The sequence below is a fragment of the Camelus ferus genome, chromosome 1, assembly GCF_009834535.1.
Source record: "Camelus ferus isolate YT-003-E chromosome 1, BCGSAC_Cfer_1.0, whole genome shotgun sequence".
In the NCBI taxonomy this organism is placed as follows: Eukaryota; Metazoa; Chordata; class Mammalia; order Artiodactyla; family Camelidae; genus Camelus; species Camelus ferus.
Window position 1 is genome coordinate 60,474,396 of NC_045696.1, and position 19,969 is coordinate 60,494,364.

At 33.4% G+C, this 19,969-nt stretch overlaps 1 protein-coding gene across 5 annotated transcripts in view; it reads right to left on the reverse strand.

Moving 5' to 3' along the window:
• ZNF148 (zinc finger protein 148) overlaps window positions 1–19,969 on the reverse strand; it is a 106,479-nt gene that overhangs the window by 53,085 nt on the left and 33,425 nt on the right. For 4 of the 5 annotated variants that reach the window (XM_032480853.1, XM_032480856.1, XM_032480854.1 and 1 more), the window contains exons 3-4: window positions 18,335–18,470; window positions 9,792–10,140 (exon numbers count right to left, since the gene is read on the reverse strand). In XM_032480853.1, the coding sequence (XP_032336744.1) occupies window positions 9,792–10,124 (333 nt within the window). In that variant the 5' untranslated portion in view covers window positions 10,125–10,140; window positions 18,335–18,470. Of the gene's footprint in view, window positions 1–9,791; window positions 10,141–14,438; window positions 14,540–18,334; window positions 18,471–19,969 lie in introns of all 5 variants that reach the window. The other variant, XM_032480859.1, reaches the window with a different exon arrangement.

Below are 19,969 nucleotides of genomic sequence, written 5' to 3' on the forward strand. Positions count from 1 at the left end.
GAAAAATACAGAACATAAAGTTCCCAATTCCTCTTCTATAGCTATAATTAAAAGGATAAATCAAATGTATCTTTTTCAAATTTCTGAAATAAATTTAGTTTTTGAGTTGAGAGGCTTTCTAATACTGTAAAATAAATAAATAAAACTTCCTGCAATGATGGAAATATTCTTTATCTATGCTGTCTAATACAGAAGCCACTCACTGCATAAGCATTTGAACTGTGCCTAATGCAACTAAGGAACTGAAATACTAGTTTTAGTTCATTTTAATTCAAATTTCTAACATAAGAAAACAAAGTTCTAATGAGCAAACTACAAATATTCAAAAGTTGGTCTGCAGATTGCTGTTGAAAATGTAGACCCACTGAGTTGAATCTGGGTGACTGATTTAGAGTAGTAAGGTCAAGATGAATCCTAAAAACTAACAGTTATCACAGATGAAGAACTTTTACTTCAAATGTCACAAAATAGGGAGTTTACATAGGCTACAAAATCTAAATTATTAACAATTTAAGAACACACAAAACTCAACTTTTTGTTTTGAATTTACAAAAAAAGTTAGTATGAAATAAACTTTGTGATTTCCAAGTGAATGAGCAAATAAAAGGAAAAAAAATTAGCATACCCAATATCTATTTTTAAAAGACTTTGAGCATAAAATCTAGAAAGGAGGAAAGGCTTGGTGGCTTAAGTTTTCACTTTGGGGGACCCAGATCATGCTGTTCTAGATCAATGCCCTCTCTTTAACTAAAAAATGTATATTCATGATCCCAAGACCTGCCCTTCACACCACTTTGCCTTATCAGCAGGCATGCATAAGTAACAAGGAAGAGATGTAATTGCCCATTCTGTTATGTCTACTATAAAGTAACGTTACACAAATCCTAAATTCTGCCCACTTGGTATGAGACAACTTTTCACTGATTCACTCTCCAACTGGACTCAAATCTATCATTATCTATTAGGAGTAACAGGGCTCAATTATGGATTATCCAAAATTTGGAATATCAAGCAGGCATTTAGGAAGTTATTAGAAGAATAAGGAGTTGAGAAAAGTTCAAAATATGCTGCTAAATGGAAAGAGTAGATAAAAAGCAACATGATCCTATGCATGGTATGCATATCAAAAAAGCACTGAAGGACATAAACCACAATGTTACGAGTCATTATATCCGGTGGCAGGGTACAACAGGGTGTTGAATCCTAGAGAAACATACACCTATGTTCACACAAAAACCTACTCATGAATGTTCACAGCAGCTTTACCTGTAATAGCCAAATGCAAATAACTAAAATGTCACTCAATAAGTAAATGTTTAAACTGTGGTATAACCACACCGTAGAATACTCTATAATAAAAAAGAACAAATTACTGATCTATACAACTTAGATGGTTCTCAAGGGCATTATGTTAAGTGAAAAAAGTCAATCCCAAAGGTCACATACTGTGTGATTCCACTGATACAATATTCTCAAAATGACAAAGTTTTAGAGATGGAAAATAGATTAGGGTAGGATAGCCAGGGGTTAGGAATGGTAGTGGGAAGAAGAGGTGTGGCTACAAAGGGGTAGCACCAGAGACATCTTTGTTGTGATGGATTAGCTCTGCATTTTGATTGTCACAGTAGTTACACATATCTACATGTATGATAAAGTATACAACATGGACATATCGTAGCAATGTCAATTTTCTGATTTTGATATTTTGTACTATAGTTATATAAAATATAAACACTCAGGAGAAACTGTGAAAAGTACATGGAACCTTTCTGTATTATTTTGGCAACTTCCTATGAACCTATGTAACTTCAAAACTAAGTTTAAGCTGGATCAAAACAAAGTGTCACATCCCAGACAGGATGAAGAGGGCATATGCATGGGAGGGCTGCCCAAAGCAAGATGTCAGGGTGTAAGCAGAAAGGAAGTTCTCCATATAAAAGGGCAACTTAGCATAAGGTATCAGAGCCCAAGCAATATAAAGAAGGGTCGACATTGTGGGGTAAGAGCAGCCTGGAGCAAGGTTATCAAAACTAAGTGGAGTGAGTAAATGATCAAAGAGTGGGCTTGGAGCAACACAGCATATATGGAGGGATCCATGTGGTAATGAGGTGCAGCATAAACTGTCAAAGTATATACTGGGGTGCAGGGCATCCATGCAGGAGGCAAGGGGTGGCACACAGTACCATGAAGTACGGGAGCTGTGCAGAGTAAGAAGGGAAGGTGGGGGAAGGGCAGCAGTGTTGAGGAAAAAATGGTTATACAGAGATGAGGGTGGCGGGGAAGGGTCTGATAAAATAAGTAAATATATTAAGGATCAGAAGTCAGGTTTCTAACAATCTGAGAAAGGAGTTTTAAACATGGAAGTGAGAAAACTAAAATGTACTCCATGGTAATAGACTATAATTGGAGGCATCAGTGTGAACTTGTGGTTTTCAATACTTAAAGATAAACAGATAATTATAGATATAAATGTGTGTACGTACATACAGATAAATGTATGTAAGTACATATATATACATATTTTCTCTGGTTTTGTCCACTGACAGCCCTGAAAGCTATACCCCAACAGCAATAAGCAGCATACTGAGCACCTAGATCTTAGCTTCAAAATACCATTCTCCACTAAAATGAACTGGGGCTGCTTAGAGAAGTGGCTGATTTCAGGGAAGAGGCAGCAAAAATATAAGATAAGCCTAGAACATCTCATTAAAGAAGGCAAGAAAGTTCTCAAAGATTGATGGGACATGTCAAAAGAACACAGAAGCCACCATGAAATGGCTCTGATCGGCCAAATCTTAAACCAAGCATTAAAATAATCACAGTAATAGATTTTAACCCAGTGAATAAAACTCCTAAATCCATATTGAAACACAAAAAATAAATGAATAAATCAAAAAGTATGATGAAATAAGACTAACTTTACACTGGCAAAATCTGGCAGACATCACCTTAATTAACTGATCAAAGTGAACCATCATCAGAAGGGGGCAAATAAAAATCATGTGCCACCTGTTAGAATGCAGTACGGAGAGAACACAGCAATCCCCTTTTTGCAATTCACCTGCCAAAGGTAGTAACTTAAATCGAGCAAAGAGGAAAAATCAAATAAACCAGAACTGAAAGACATCCTACAAAACAGTTTGTAATTTTCATGTATGATGATCACAAAATTTTAGAAGTGAGAAATTAACCCAGACCAGAGAAAACCAAAGAGACACGACAACTAATGCAACATATAATTTTGAACTGGGTCTTTCCGCAAACAAACTTCAACAGCTAGAGAACAAGTACATCAGTAAGGATATAAAAGAGCTGAAGAACACAACTAGCCAACTTGACCTAACTGACATTTACAAAAATAACCCACCCAACAGCAGCCAGACTCCACATTCTTTTCAAGTGAATACAGAGCGTTCACCAACTAATCATATGGTAGGCCTTAAAACAAGTCTCAATAAAGCTAAAAAGGACTGAAATCATACATGTACATTCTCTCACCACGGTGATTAACTATCAATGACAAAAAGATACCTGGAAAATTTCAAAACATTCAGAAATTAAGCAAAACATTTCTAATTAACTCATAGGTTAAACAGAAATCACAAAGGAAGTTAAGAGAAATTTAGAACTTCGAATACATCAAAACCAAAGAAAAGTCTAAAATAAGTCATCTGACCTTCTACTTTAAAAAGCTAAAAAAAAAAAGAGCAAATTAAAAATAAAGTAGAAGGAAACAAATAACAGAGTAAAGATGAATGAAAATCAAAATGAACAACAGCGAGAATCAGTAAAACCAAAACTTGATTCTTTGAAAAGACTAGTAAAACTGATAAATCTCTATCCAGATTAATGAAGGAAAAGACAAATTAGCACTAGCAGGAATGAGAAAGAATAATTACAGATCCTTTTAGACAGTAAAAGAATTAGGAAAATATCATGAAAACTTTTGTTCAATTAAAAAATGAAGAAATGGACAAATTCTTTGAAAAATATGCTATGAAAACTGAATCAAGAAAAAATTTTAAATTCTGAGTTGTCTTATATATGTTTTAAAAATTGAATTTGGAAGTAGAAATTTTCCCACAAAGAAAACTCAGCCCCAGATTAGTTTTAATGGTGAAGCCTATCAAATATGTATGACAAATGATTCCAATCTTACACAAACTCTTTCAGAAAATAGAGGGAACTACTTCCTATCTCATTTTTAGAGGCCAGTGTAACTAAAACAAAGACTGCAAGAAAACCAGTATCCCTTATAAACATACACATAAACATTAAAAAAAAAACAAAAAAACTAGTAAACTGAGGGGGGAGGGTATAGCTCAAATGGTAGACAGAGCACATGCTTAGCATGCAGAAGGTCCAAGGTTCAATCCCCAGTAAAAAATAATTAAATAAATAAGCCCAATTACCTCCCCTACCCCTGCCCAAAAACACCTAAAAAAAAATTAGTAAACTGAATCCAACAACATCTATAAAAAGGATTACACATCATGACCAAGCGTGGTTTATCATAGGAATGCAGAGTTGGTTTAACATTTGAGATCAATCAATAAATTCACTATATTAAGAAAAGGGGAGAAATATATGATCATCTAATAGTCGCAGAAAAAACATCTGATGATGCTATATATCCATTTGTAGTTTAAAACAAAATCTCAACAAACTAGAAAGAAAACTTCTACCTAATAAAGATCATCTATGAAAAATCTATAGCTAAAACAATTCTTAATGGTAAAAAACTGAATGCAGTCCCCTGAAGATCAAGAATAAAGCAAAGATATCTACTCTTACTATTTCTATTCAACACTGTACTGAAGGCCTAGTCAATACAATAAGGAAGAAAAAAGAAGTAAAAAGCATACAGATTGGAAAGGAAAATGTAAAATCTATGCACAATGACTGTGAATAAACCTAAGGAATCTAACAAAATAATTACTAGAATTAATAAGGACATATAACAAAGTCACAGGATACACGGCCAATATAAAAAGCATCAACTGCATTTCTATATACTCATAAACAATTAGACACTGAAATTTTTTTTAACATTTACAGTTGCATCTGAAACATGAAACATGGGTAAATTTAACGAATAAATATGTTTAGTAACTATACAATGAAAACTATAGAACAAATGCTAAGAGAAATTAAAGAAAAGCTAAATAAGTAGCAACATATGTTCATGGATTGGAAGACTCTATTTTTTAGATGTTGATTTTCATCAAGTCAATATATATATAATCAATGTGATCCCAATCAAAACCCAGAGAGCTCAGTTTATAAAAACTGAAAGGCTGCATTTATATGTATATTCTACATTTTATATGAAAATGCAAACAAACTACAATAGTCACAGCAATCTTGCAAAAATATAAAATCAGAGGACTTAACACTACATGATCAAGATTCCCTATTAAAATAACAGCAATCAAGAGTAATACTGGTGACAAAGAGACACTATATCAAACAAAATGAAAACAGAAGAGAAATAGTTTAATTTCTATAAAAATATAACCCCCAAAATTTAAAAAACTTGTACAAAAATGTTCATAGCAGCTTTATTCATAAAGGCTGAAACTCGAGATAGCAAATAACCATAAAAAGGGAAATAAACAAAACTTCAGGATAATAAAACAACAGTGTTAATCAACAATGAAAAGGAGTTAACTATTTACTGATACATTCAACCAACACTGAAAACTGCAGAAACACTATGTTGAGCAAAAGAAGCTGGACACAAGTTACATATGATCCCATTCACATAAAGTTCTCAAGGGACAACACTAATCTTTGATGGGAAAAAAAAAATCAAAACAATTGTTGTGGAGAGGACTGACCAGAAAGAAACACAAAGAAACTTTCTAGGATGAGGAAAATATTCTGTATCTTGATGTGCTGTGGGTTACACAAGTTTATGCAGCTGTCAATGCTCTGAACTATAAATTTAGGATCTGACAGCATTTCACTTAAAAATTTTCCTTAATTAAAAAAAAATTTTTTTCACTCAAAAAATACTTGATTGCCTACTATAACCCAGTTATTGAGAACACAAAGTTAAAATACAAAAGAGACCTTATGGTCTTGGAAGCAAAGAAATGAAAATTACACAAAAGAGAGTTTTGAGAAGTGAAAAAACGGCAGATTGCCAGACAAAGAATATTACAAGTACATACAACATGTACAGAAATAATAGGAAAAAAATCATATTAAACCTGGGCAACTAAAGTAATTCGATGTGGTTAAGGTATGAAGTGGGGAGAGGGGCTTGACCTACTGTACACAGAGTCTAGATAAGAAGAGACCTGATTACAAAGGCTGTTTCAGCCCAAGCAAAAGAGTACATTTCAGCTGTTTAGCAACAAGAAACCTCTGAAAACATTTTGGTAGTGGAGTGATAAGTATGAAACTCATTTTGGAAAGATCACCATAGAAACTATCTGAAATACAGATTGGACAAGGCTCAGGCTACACTCAATCCAATAAGAAGGCCACTGCAACCAACAGATTACTTTATTCAACAGCAAAACACTAATTCTTCTCAAACTCACATAGAGCATTCACCAAGACAGATCACATTCAGGGCCATAAAACACAACTTCATTAATTTACAAGAACAGGAAATCATACAATATACACTCTCAGACCACAATGAAATTAAACTAGAAATCAGTAACAGAAAAACAGCTGGAAAACACAAAAATACTTGGGAGATTAAACAATATACTTCCAAATGACACATGGATCAAAGATACTTGAAATCTCAGGAGAAACTGAAAGATAAATCTAACTAAATGAAAAAAAAATACAACTTATCAAAATTTGTGGGACAGTGAAAACAGTGCTTAAATTTGTATCACTGAATGCAGTATTACATGTATTAGAAAAGAAGATCTAAAATCAGTCATCTAACTTTCCACTTTTGAAAACGAGGGAGAAAAAAGGGCAAATTAAATCCAAAATAACAAAAGAAATCATATAAATTAAGAGTAGGGGGAGGGTACAGCTCAGTGGTGGGGAGGGTATAAGTCAGTGGAGGAACAGGGTATATATATATATATATATATATATATATATATATATATATCTATCTCAGTGGTAGAGTGCATGCCCAGCATGCATGAGGTCCTGGGTTCAATCCCCAGTATCTCCATTTAAATAAATAAGCAAATAAACATACAAACAAACCTAATCACCACTCTCTCAAAAAAATTAGAGCAGAAATCAACAAAATTCAAAACCGGAAAGCAAAAGAAAAAATCAAAAGCCAGTTCTCTATAAAAATGGTAAGCCTCTACTGGTGGGAGGTGAAAATTGGGTATTGTTGTTCAGTGGATATAGAGAGTCAAGTTTTGCAAGATGAAACAGTTCTAGAGATCTACTGTACAACAATGTGAATACAGTTAACTGTATGCATATACTGCATGTAATACTGTATGCTTAAAAACTGTTAAGATATTAAGGGGGGGGCACAGCAAGCCTCTAGCCATACTAAGAAGAAAAAGAAGACATAAATTACTCATATCAGAAATAAAATTGGGGACATCACTACAGAACCCATGGACATTAAAAGGATAATAAAGGAATACTACGAACAACTAACTCTATGCCCACAAATCTGATAACCTAGATGAACTGAACCAACTCCTTGGAAGACACAATCTGCCAAAACTCATACAAGAAGAAACAATCTGAATAGGTCTATAGCTATTAAAGAAATTGAATTAGTAATTAATAACGTTCCAAAAAAGAAAGTACCAGGTATGGATTCACTGAATTCTACCAAACATTTAACGCAGAAATTATATCAATTCTCTACAGTCTCTTCCAGAAGACTGAAGCAGAGGGAGTACCTCTAACTCATCCTATGAGGCTAGGATAACTCTAACATCAAAACCAGATAAAGGTATAGCAAGAAAAGAAAATTCAACCAACATATCACATGAACATAGATGCAAAAATCCTCAACGGAAAATAGCAAACTGAATCAAACAATGTATAAAAAGAATTATACACCACAACCAAGTGGGATTTATTCCAGATATGCAAGACAAGACTGATCCAACACTTAAAAATTAATTAATGTAATCCATTACATTAATAGGCTGAATAAAGGGTATTGGAATAAAAGTTGGTGAGCACACGTATAAGAACACAACTGTAAGTAGCTATCTATTTATTCACACCGTGTGCCAACACCTGGCACATAATGACAAATAAGACAAAATTCATGCACTCATAGAGCCAACAATCTATCAGAGACAGACAGTGAACAAGTCTCTATTGCAGGAATTCAATCTGGACTGGACAGAAGTGGAAGGCTGATGATGATGAAGCAGTAACTAGGTTAAAAAACAGGGAGGGGTTATGACTGAGGGGAATATTGTAAGTAGGATATATGAAGGTCCTAAAGCAAAAGAAAAAGCACAGTACATTAGAAGTACTAAAAGGACCCTGCTTTAATATCACATAAAGAATAGAAGAGAATTACATTATAGTTGTAGTTCTGCTGGTCATCAGGTAAAACAAAAATTCAAGAAGGCAAAAAAACACTCAGCCTCCTTACCTTCTTGAGCATTTCATGTTCCCCGCCTATATCAACACCATGCTCAGGAAGGCCCTGCTCCACTCTGCCTGGTTTGTCCTGGCTATGACTTACCCCACACTACTCCTAGAATTCATCACTGACCAAAAATCATCACTGACCTACTAGACTTGACCAGTGACCAAGACATCACTGAAGATGCAGAAACAGCCACTGACTTGTGTTTGGAGAATAGACTTTCACCATTTCCTACCAATGTGGAATTAAACACATTTAGCTCTGAGGAACAAGTCACTGAGGCCACAGTTGATTATGATTTGCTTCACATAGAAAACTTTTGGAGTGAAGATTATGAAGATGTCACTGATGATTATTCCAAAGAGTCTGTGACTGAAGCACCAGATTAAGCCCAGCATTTTCATGGGAAGCCACAAGTCCAGCTCAGTGGTTGGCTGGTTTGTTATTGAAAATGAAGTTCTCCATTAGCTGTGACCATCATTCTGCTAACCATGACTTACTAAGATTCTGAGTCTCTGAAAAAGACTACCATTCCATCATAGGAGCTTGAGTAACTGCAAAAGACTAGTGAGGCATAGGATGTACCCACTTGAAGACAGTGGCAAAAACTGTACACAGACAGAAGAGAGACATCTCTTAACTGTGTCCCATTTAATATGGGCTCAATAAATGTTCATCTGAATTGAAAAAAAAAGGCACCAAAAAAGTTATGGGTGCCTACAAAAGAATACCTTAGGTGATTAACTATGACACCTAGGATAAACAGGAAAGATTAACAGGCTGATATATTTTTAAAAGATAATGGAAAAAATAAAGAAGGCAGGAGCTGCCCAAGTTACAGAACTTGAAGGAAAAATTCTTGAGTGTACATCTTTTTCTAGTTATACTCAAGATTCAATCTTCTTTAAGGAGAAATCCAGAAGGTAAAACAAAGTATCTTTTAAAATTAAGCACTTTAAAATTTAATACACAGTAATCCTGGTAAATAAATGTTGTCCTGGAAAACATACATTTCTAGAATATATATAATACAAAAAGTTTCTTTTGCCTTTTCAATTATGATTTTTGTCAATATTTAGTATATCTACATAAGAACATCCATTTGAACTATTTATATTTAGCCTTTAAACATTTTCTGAAATTTCTTCAATAACTTGTAGTATTACCTAATATAAAATGAATTACGTTTCTAACTGTAAGTTTAATATCTTATAAAGGAATTACTTACAGGTACATTAAGTGCATACTGTAGTCCTTGAGGGAGTCTTTCATGTGTTTCCATCTGCTCTTCGTCATTTTTCACTGTCTCCTCATGGACCATGAGTTCATCATGTGGTATCATATCCTGTTGTCTCATTTCACTTTCTTGTAACACTTCATCTGCAGCAAGGATCTCCTGGTGAGGCATACTTCGATCTTGAAGCACCGACTCCTGCAGTTCCCCAGACACGGTAGACTGGCCAGACACTCCACCCATTACAACCATTGCCCTGGAAGACTGCATTTCGTCTATGCCGCCACATTTAAGAAATAATCCTTCCAGTTTGTCGTCAATGTTCATGCTTAAGTATAACTGCCTAGAAAGACCAAGTTTGGCAACAAAGCATAATAAATTAGTTTTATATGTCTACTTGAATTTTTTAAATTTCAAATTATGAAAGGTACACACTAACAGAAAAGTTTTAATTCATATAATTCAGTATTGCCTCCAATTTAAAAATTACCAAGATAAGTTTCCAAAGTCTGGTATAGTAAAACACTAATTTTCATTTTTGGCATTAAGGCACAAAATTCTAATCTGTTTCATTATGAAAAATGAGCCTGATATAAAGCAAGTTGGGAGAAAGTATTCGTAACACCAGAAGGATCTATATCTCTTACTATATTAAAATGTCTTAAAAATAAAAAATAAAAAGATACATTAAGAGAAAAACTGATAGAACACTACCAGGCAAATCATAAAGAAAAATTACAAATAGTCACTAAATATATAAAATAACAACTACTTGCAGTAGTAATTAAAGAAATGAACATTAAAATCAAGATACCATATTTTATCCACCAAACTGATAATAACGCTTTAAAAATACATCCAAGGTTGAAGTGGCAGGGGGGAAAAAAGACACTCTTCTACTCACAATGGGAGTATAAAGCAGTTCAACTATTTTCAAAGGCAATTTAGTACTATGTATCAAAATGCACATATTCTTTGAACTGGTGATTATAATTTTGGGGACCAATCCTGATGAAATCAGAAACGCATATAAAGATGCACATGGAAAATCACAATAATAGTGTTTCAATGGTGAAAAACTAGAATTAACACTATGTATTCAACAAAAGGAAACTGGTTAAAATATATTGACACATATATTTTAAAACTACAGTGATGGCTGCACCACTCAGTAAATTTACTAAAAATCACTAAATTGTACACTTAGAATGGGTGAATTTTATTGTATATAAATTATATCTCAATAAAGTGTTTCTTAAAAATAAAATCAGAATAATGGCTACCCTTGGGTGACAGGGCTGCTGACCGGTGGCAGGAAAGTGGGGGTATCTGGGAGCTGACAATGTGTTTTCTTCAGCTGAATGCTGACTGCACAAATGTACTCACTTTGTAAAGTTGAAGATGTGTATCTATGATATGCACACATTTCTGTCAGTTATTATACTTTAACAAAAAGCTAAAGTCTGCTGGAATTCCAAAAAAATCCACATGGTCAAAAAATATTCTTAAAAAAAATTTGAAAATTTGGGGAAATATCTAAAATGCTAACAATATAATATTATCACTGGGTGGTGAAATTACCAGTTTTTTTTTCACTTTACATTTATCTCTAATCTGAAAACTTTGTATAATAAAATTTTATTTTTTTACAAATGCTTTTAAATTTGCTAAAATAATATACCCTTAAAGAGTTGCACATGATAAATAAATTTAGAGGTCATGATAAGAACAAGAGACTATTGAATAATTATCTTATTTTTCCCATTATTATAGAAAAAACAGGCAATATTAAATCTGCCCTTCTAACTTGGTTGCTGTAAATTTATACTCCACTGTATTACTTGAGGAACTAGCATAACAATAATCATGAAATACAAAGAAACTTCATCTCAAAGAATGTCAAAGCACTGGTATGGTTTGTTAAAACCAACTTTTATTATCAGGTAGTGTAAAATAAACACACATACCCACCCAACATAAAGGGCCCACAATATTAGCAAGTGCATTAACTATGTTTCAGTTTAGTCACCTCTTTCCCAAATCAATCAGGTAGGTAATAGGCACTACTTTGATAATAGCTTTCAGAGAGTAAATAAACGAAATATAAATACTCTTATTTACTAAGATTATCATCTAGGGAGAAAACTTCACCTAAATGTACAGCCCAAACACAGCTCATATAAACAGCAAAGTAAATAAAATAAAAATATAATTCATACTTGCTAACCCTGTCTTCCCTGGTACCAGGTAGTATCGTAAGTCTAGAATAAATACTGGACAAAGGAACAAGAATCTGATTTCTCAAAATCTTTAAGTAGTCTAAAGGACAAATATTTAAAATATATCACCAAATAACTGTTCTCTTCAAATATTCTGTTAATCATATTTCTCAGAGAATAAACTATTCTACAACTAAGTGAAACTTTCTAAGATTCTTAAAATTTTCTTATTCTGACCATTTCTTTGGAAATCCTTACTGAATCAATTATTTTCTTCTAATCTATTTACTGTTTTCCTAAAAAACTTGGAAAGTCCTTAACTTAAAACGGACTTACATATACAGACAAAGCTACACTTCATTGCAATTCTTTGTTGCTATAACATCTGCTATTGCCACATACATCATTATTTAAAAAGAAAAAAAAAACTTAAGGAGCTTTTAAAGAATATGGGAGAAGTAGGCATAGACATTATTTTAAAAAGATGCTAATAAAAGATATTAAGAGAAACTGACCTGGGACAGAACTTAGTTTTTTTTTTAAAAAAATTAGTGAAAAGTTGCAGCTGACTTGTTAACCCAATGCAAGATCTAGATTTCCCTAAAGCAATGGTTCCCATCTCTATTGTTTTTGTTCATGCACCTCATCAATTTTTTTAAATTTAGCACATCCTAATATATGTATACTATTTAAAACTACACTCCTATAATACAGTGTTAATATATGATGTGCCTATTAAAACAAATATAAAATTATATATTTTTAAGTAAACTTATCCCTAACAACAGGCTGAAATGGTAGGTACTGAGAAGTCAAAGTACTCTGGAGGAAGAGAATACAAGGGGTAGGGGGAGGTTTGCAAACAAGTATCAGAGTAAGGGATTTAGAAAAGGAAGATATCATACCTCAATACAGAGGCATAGTATAGGGAAATGGAAGTGGAAATACTGTAAATGGAAGACAAACCTGGCCTCTCAGAAAATTTTCTTGGAAACAGGTCATATATACTGAAAAAAGAATCCCTCTTCCTTTCTCACATATAGTTTCTTATTCCTATGACCTCAAATTAAGCCATACATTCCAAATTATTAGCTAGCCTAAAAATGTTTTTGAGACAACTTCCCTGAAATACCAGAAAAATACTAAGATATCAACACAGATTTCAATATAAATGAACAGTGCTCTGACAAGGTTTTAAAGTGAGCTTTGGAAATATCTACCAAAATGAAAACTATGTACCCTTGACCTAGCAACGTCACTGCTAGGAATAAGCCCGTAATCCTACGTATGGGCTTATTCATAAAAAATAACCAAAGATGTATGTACAAGGATGTTTGGTACAACCCTTTAAGGGGAAAAGATTTGCAACAACCTAAGCATCCACTAATGTAAGACCTGTTAAATTAATTATGATTCAACCATACAACAGAATACACACAATCATTAAAAGGAAATGAGGTAGCTATATGCGCTGGGCAAAAAGTTCTCCAAGATATATTAAGTGAAAAATATCAAGAAGAAAATACATAGACAAATAAGTGAGTCATACTTTTATCACATTCTTCAACCAATGTCTGAGCAGAGTAAACTGGACAGGAAATGAAACAAGGCTCTCAAACAAAAATTTCACGAAGCCTATGGTAAAAGAGAAAAGGAAAAAGCTACCCTAAAAAAATCATAAAAGGAAGTGCATTTTCAAGGAGTTTCCTTGACGCTCTCTTTAATGCGCTTATCATCTTTAATATTACCTCTTCTAACTCCTACATGGTCTCAATCAAAGCTCTCATGTACTTCACTGCACATTCAAAAACCCAAATACAACCAAAGGGCTCATGTTCAAAAGTTAACATAGGTTACTTCCCCTCTCTAATTTCAGTATTTTCAGGGAGGATCAGCCGAGTATAAAGAAAGGAAAGTGATGTCTACGCTAAGATGTGAATATTTAAATGTCTCTTCCTGCTAAACTTTCACTTTTTGATCCAAATGTCTACACAATTAATGGAAATTTAGGAGTTAGGAATATCACACAGGAGAGAGGAAGAAAGAAACAATGCTTCTGTTTAAGTCTTGTCACTTACATGAGAGGCTGTTCTGGAAGAAATAATGAAATGAACAGTTACTTTGCATTCCCAGGAGCCTCTGTCAAACTGGGGATAAAGGAGGACTAGGTTGAGTAATAAGAAATAAGCCACCCTGAGCTCATTGTAATGACCCATTATTTTGCAAGTGAAGGAAGCCTGGGCAGCTGACAAAGGATATAAAATGGCAGAGCTGTTAAAAGCCAAGACAAGATGGACAATGATGGTGTCCCAGAACTAATTCAGTTAAAGGTGGGATGGCACTCCTGGAGTTTCAAGTTACCCAGAACAGAGACTGCTAAAAAACTAGAACTTAAGAGGAAGGAAGAAAGAAATGGGCCTACCTCGGGCCAATTTCTCCTAAATGTCCGTTTAGCAGATTACTTCAAACTCTGCATTCTTTTTCCCTTCCTTTTCTCTCATCTCCATCCCTCTGCCAGAGAAGCTGGAAGGTACAGTAACAAGGACACTGAGGGGACCACAATTCAGCTCCCCACTCCATTCAGTTCCCGCCCCCCACCATCATTTTGTACTGAAAAATGTTTGGTTCAGCTGTGTAAAAGTAATCCAAATTGCAGCCGATTAAGTAATCCCTAGTCATTTAAGCCTAACGGCAATGCTGTACTTAAAGAGAACATAAATTATCAGCCATCACTTTCTCCTGTCTTTCAGAAGAGACAGCTGACTCTTCTTATTGTCACCTTCTAATTTAATGCTTCTTACCAAATATCTAAGCAATTAGGAACTAAGCTTTATAGATCTGTATAAGTTGAAATATAGAGTAAATAAGCTTTTAGTCAGGGCTTTTAATAAGGAGTAAAAACATGGGCTTTTAATACAAGCATTTGAGACAATTATATTCTAAGTGAGGGGACTGTTTGGGCTTGTTTTCAGAGGACAAAGTTAACAGAGTGTAATATACGAACAAGTTGGGCATTACTACTCATTTTTAATCAACTATACAAGGCACTTAAAATGCTTATAGGTATTTTTTATGGGCATTCTATGTAATTAATGAGTAAAATGTCTTCCCAAATTTATTAATAGGTTTGAGTCCATATTACAAAATTCAGAGATTATCATAACCTGGAGAAAAAAGACAACTAATGTGTTGAGGATCTACTAGACAGAAGACACTGTGCTGGGCACAGTGGTATGTTACTTCACTTAATATTTACTGTAACACTCAAGACAGTAGTAGTAATATATATTCATATTTAACAGATGAAGAAACTGAAGTTTAGCCAAAGTCACACAGCTAAGAGGTAAACAGGGATTTGAAAACAGACTTACCTGATTTAATGCTCTTTTTTACCACACCATACTACCTCTAGTCTTGAAAAGACCCTGGACACAAAGAACCCATCGAACACATTCCGTTCTCACCCAATACTCTGAGGCTACCCTGTCACCACTGCTTGGCTCTATTAGGCAATCCAACCTTCTTAACTGGCTACTCCCATCCCACAGCTACCATGGGAGAACTGTATGTGAGACAATTCCTATTTGCCACTTCCACCTATTACTTACACCTCAGTGAATTTCTCCTCATTCCTTTTTCATGGGTTTATACATACCATCTTAATCCTTCCATTTTTTATTCAAACTTTACCAACTTACTGTAGGAAAATCTCTCTTCCTCTCTTTATTTTCCCATTTTCACTTGGAAATAAAAAAAATAATCCTAAACATGGCTAATAAATGTAGGAGCTATGCTAAAGATACACCTGTATCAAAGAAAAGAGGGCTATAAGTTTTAAAGTGATGATTTTTAAACTGATACTATTTCAAAACATCCTAATAGGAGCATTATTTTAATAATGGCAACTAGACAAAATGGCCTTTCTTCTTGTGCCAGCCACAAAAAAGATGTTTAATAAGAGAATTTATAGACTAAGGTAAACTACTTTATATAACAACTAAATAAAAACCTGTGATTATTTTTTTAACCTCAGAAAGATAATTTATAAATATTTAAGCCAAAGTTAACAGCCATCTCTATATGCCTGACACCTCCCTCAAATAAAGCAGAATCTAAGCATATTCCCCACTCCAAATACTTATCACCAGTTCTCTAAAACAATGTAACAACAATAAATCAGTGGTATTGAGAAATAGTAAAACATCAAATTTATGGCAAAGTTTGTTGAGAAACAGCTATAATTTATCTTAAAAAGGAGATGGAGAAGGAAAAGGTAAAAAAAGATCCAAGCAAAACAGAATCCTACATTCTGCTAGATCTAGTTGTTATGCCAATACCAACAATTCAAACATTAATATTAAAAATACTTATTCTATTAGGAAACTATGAATTTTCTCATCTTGTATAATAAAAGGAACACTAAAAATACTTCTTAAAATAAACTTCCCTGTACACTATGAACATTAAGTTATTTTTAGTATGTACTATATAATAACCAAGATTCATTCCAGAACAGAAAAGTGTTAACTATTTAAATCAATTTTTTAAACACTGGATAAATGCTCTCACCTAACAGTATGCGCTCATCACCTTCAATGCCAAAAACACATACAATGTCTTACAACCATTTAATAATAAAGTTAAATCAAGAGGCCTAATACAAATAGTGTATACAAATTTATCAAAACTGTTATCTCAAGTCTCAGAAAAAAAAAGGTGCCAAGGTTAATATATGTTGATGTTGACATAAAATATGATGAAAAACTGACAATTAGTTTCTAACTTTTTAATAAATTCTCTAATAGAAACACAAAATATCTGATACTTGTTTCAGTTACAGTATTTAGAACAAGAACCATAAAATGCAATTACAATGAAACAGTTTTCATCTAAAAAAACTATAAAGTATATAATGTCTTTGGGAATAAGTTGTTCTTATGAGATCTAAACATTTACAATAACAGACTTCAGAGTTAGAAGGAACCAGTTACACATCATTTAGCCTTATGTGTAGCTAAAAAGATCCACCCAACACCCTTACCCTGGCCTTATGAGTCTTAAAATGTTGAACAAATCATTTCAACCTAATGGTAGTGAAACAAAATGAAGAATTATCTCAAGTTGATTTTAACTTTTAAGACCTTATTCCAACTTAGGATATCAAAGAACCATGATGACTAGTCACAAAACTAAAACTGTCTCAGAACTCAAATGGGAACAATTTCCAAAGTATTGTCACAGGCCAAGAGTTAACATGTCTTAGACAATAGAAATTACATTTTAATGTTAATCCAAACTAGATAAACAGAAAATAAATCTGACACATAACCTAATATGACAAACAACTAGCTGCCCCCCAGATTCTGTTCTCTCCTTCTTGCCCAATAATAAAATATTAAATGAGACACACAATGACCTAGGTAAGACTCATTTTCCAGGCTCCTGTGCAACTGGTTGTGGCCATGTAACAGTTATAGCCACTGGGATATGAGTAGAAATGATACATACAACTCTCCTTAAAGGAAAAGATAATGTTCTCCTTTTTCCTTCTTTCTACTGGCAGACAGAATGGTAAAAACATCTTGACCACAAGACGGAAGCCGCATATTAAGAATAGCAAAGCAAGACAAAGAAGCCTAGGTCATGATGATTCTGGTGCTTCCAAACAATCTTGAGATTGTTTACATGGACTTTTCAAATAAATATATATTTCTACCTTTTTCAGCACCTATCACAGTAGACAAGTCTAAATTTTAACTAATGTACTTAATATAAATGACTATTGAATTATCTACATGATTGCTTCCTTATATTAGCACAGGCAAACATATTATGTGCAAATGTACAGTAACTGGTATGTTTTTTCACACTTAAAAAAATTACATGCCAAACACCATTAAATTCGAGTAATAGGTCAAATTTTCCTACATATGAAAATAGTTTCCCTGGAAATTCTGGAAAATTTAACGTGGGTTATGTATGTATTGATAAGGCAGGTGAAAAATGCACTACTCTGCTGAGAAAAAGGGTTAAAGAAGAAAATACTCTCCCACTTAAATTTCACTTAAGATTATATAATAAGCTATACATATTTTTATGTGCTAAACTTAAAACCCAAAATGGTATCATTACTCACCAATTTTCTCTTCACATTATTTTCTCAAGAAAAATATTAAATCCCAAGTTTCTTCCAGATATAAAGACTAAAACACAGAGAAACTACTATACAAACTTAACAAGAAATTCTACCAACCAAAAAAGTTTCACATTTGAAAAATTTACTTATTCATGACTATTAAAAATAAGTATTGAAGTTACCTGAGACTAAGATAAAAATGAAGACTTCAAGGAAGGGAATGCTGTAGAGTTGAAAAAGAAATCATGGTTGAGTTTCTACCTTTCACAGGCTTCAGAGACCCTCAATATCACCTTAATCACTTATTCCATCCAATTCCTACAAAAAAACAATAATAACAAACACAACAAACAAAACACATTATTTATGGAGAGAAAAAATACAGTACAAATACAATATGGACAAATTGGTATGTATAGTGAAGTGATCACTTTTTGTAAATAGTAAGCTATGCCTGAATAATCAGTGCAATGACTTGTTTTTGAATCTGAAACTGGGAAAATGTAATACTGATAAGCAGTAACTGTGGGACAATCCTGGCCATATAAAAGAATAATTTGCCTAGCCTGGAGTCTACAGCTTCAGAGATATGGAATGGTGAAGGAAATTCAGAAGGTTACAGCCCTAAATGTGTATAAAAGAGAAAACGATGCTTAAAAAAAAAAAAAAACCCACTTAATAACATTATGTCTGCTTTGTAAAAGCTGTAAAGTGAAGAGAGGAGCAAACACAATTCCAGGCTTACAAATCACAAATAGAACTAGTAACATACAGAATGCATGTGTACTCACAACAGGAAGGATTATAGCATAAAATCACACTAAATACCTACAGAAACATGTTTGGCAAAGTCATCTTTGACTGTAAAAGCTGACAAAAAGACAGGAATAATCATAAGGAGACTGTGTACCATATCCAAAAAAATTTTAAATGAAGAACATAAGCCATGCACAAGAAGAAAACTTCCGGACAGTAAGTATTTCTAGCCATAGTAACAGACTAATGAAGAGTTTATGGAGTTTCCTACCATAGGTCTTTAAAAATATTACATTCCTACCTATCAAAATTAATTTGTACATACTCCTCCATAGGAAACTTGGAGACCAAATAATATATAACACATTCTGTGATTTTATATCAGCGTGTATAATGGTGCAAAAGAAAAATAGTCTTTCTCACCTAAAACATACCAGTAATATTTCCATTTTTGTACTTCAGAAAGCATAACACTAATTCACTTTCTAAAACATTTCAACACTATATCCATATTTTAAAAAGTTTGAATTCTGATGGAAATATTCACCCCTCAGTACCCTTTCATTTCAAAATTTTCCTGGATATGCACATGTTGTCTATTTTTGCAGATAAACTTCTGTTCAAAATTAAAAAATTTTTTTCAGTAAGATTGTGTTATACATAAATAATAGTGAAATGACAACAATAACCAACCTGGGCAGGCAGGGGAGAGGGGAGTAACAACCATAAGCTGCTCAAATATGTTATCTAGGATGCCCAGGTTTTTGGGGGGGAGGAGCGGTGGATATAGCTTAGTGATAGAGTGCGTGCTTTGCATGTATGAGGTCCTGGGTTTAATCCCTAGTATCTCCATTTTAAATAAATAAATAAATAATTTAAAAGCCCATTTTAAATATTATAAAATGTACAAAAAAAAAGAAAAATGTGACCCATATTAACAAAAAACAGCAATCACTACGAACGGTTTCTGATTATCCCCAGATGTTGGTTTAAGTAAACAAAGATTTCAAAATATCTATTACAGATATGTTAAAAGAAGTAAAAGAACCCATTTTTAGCCT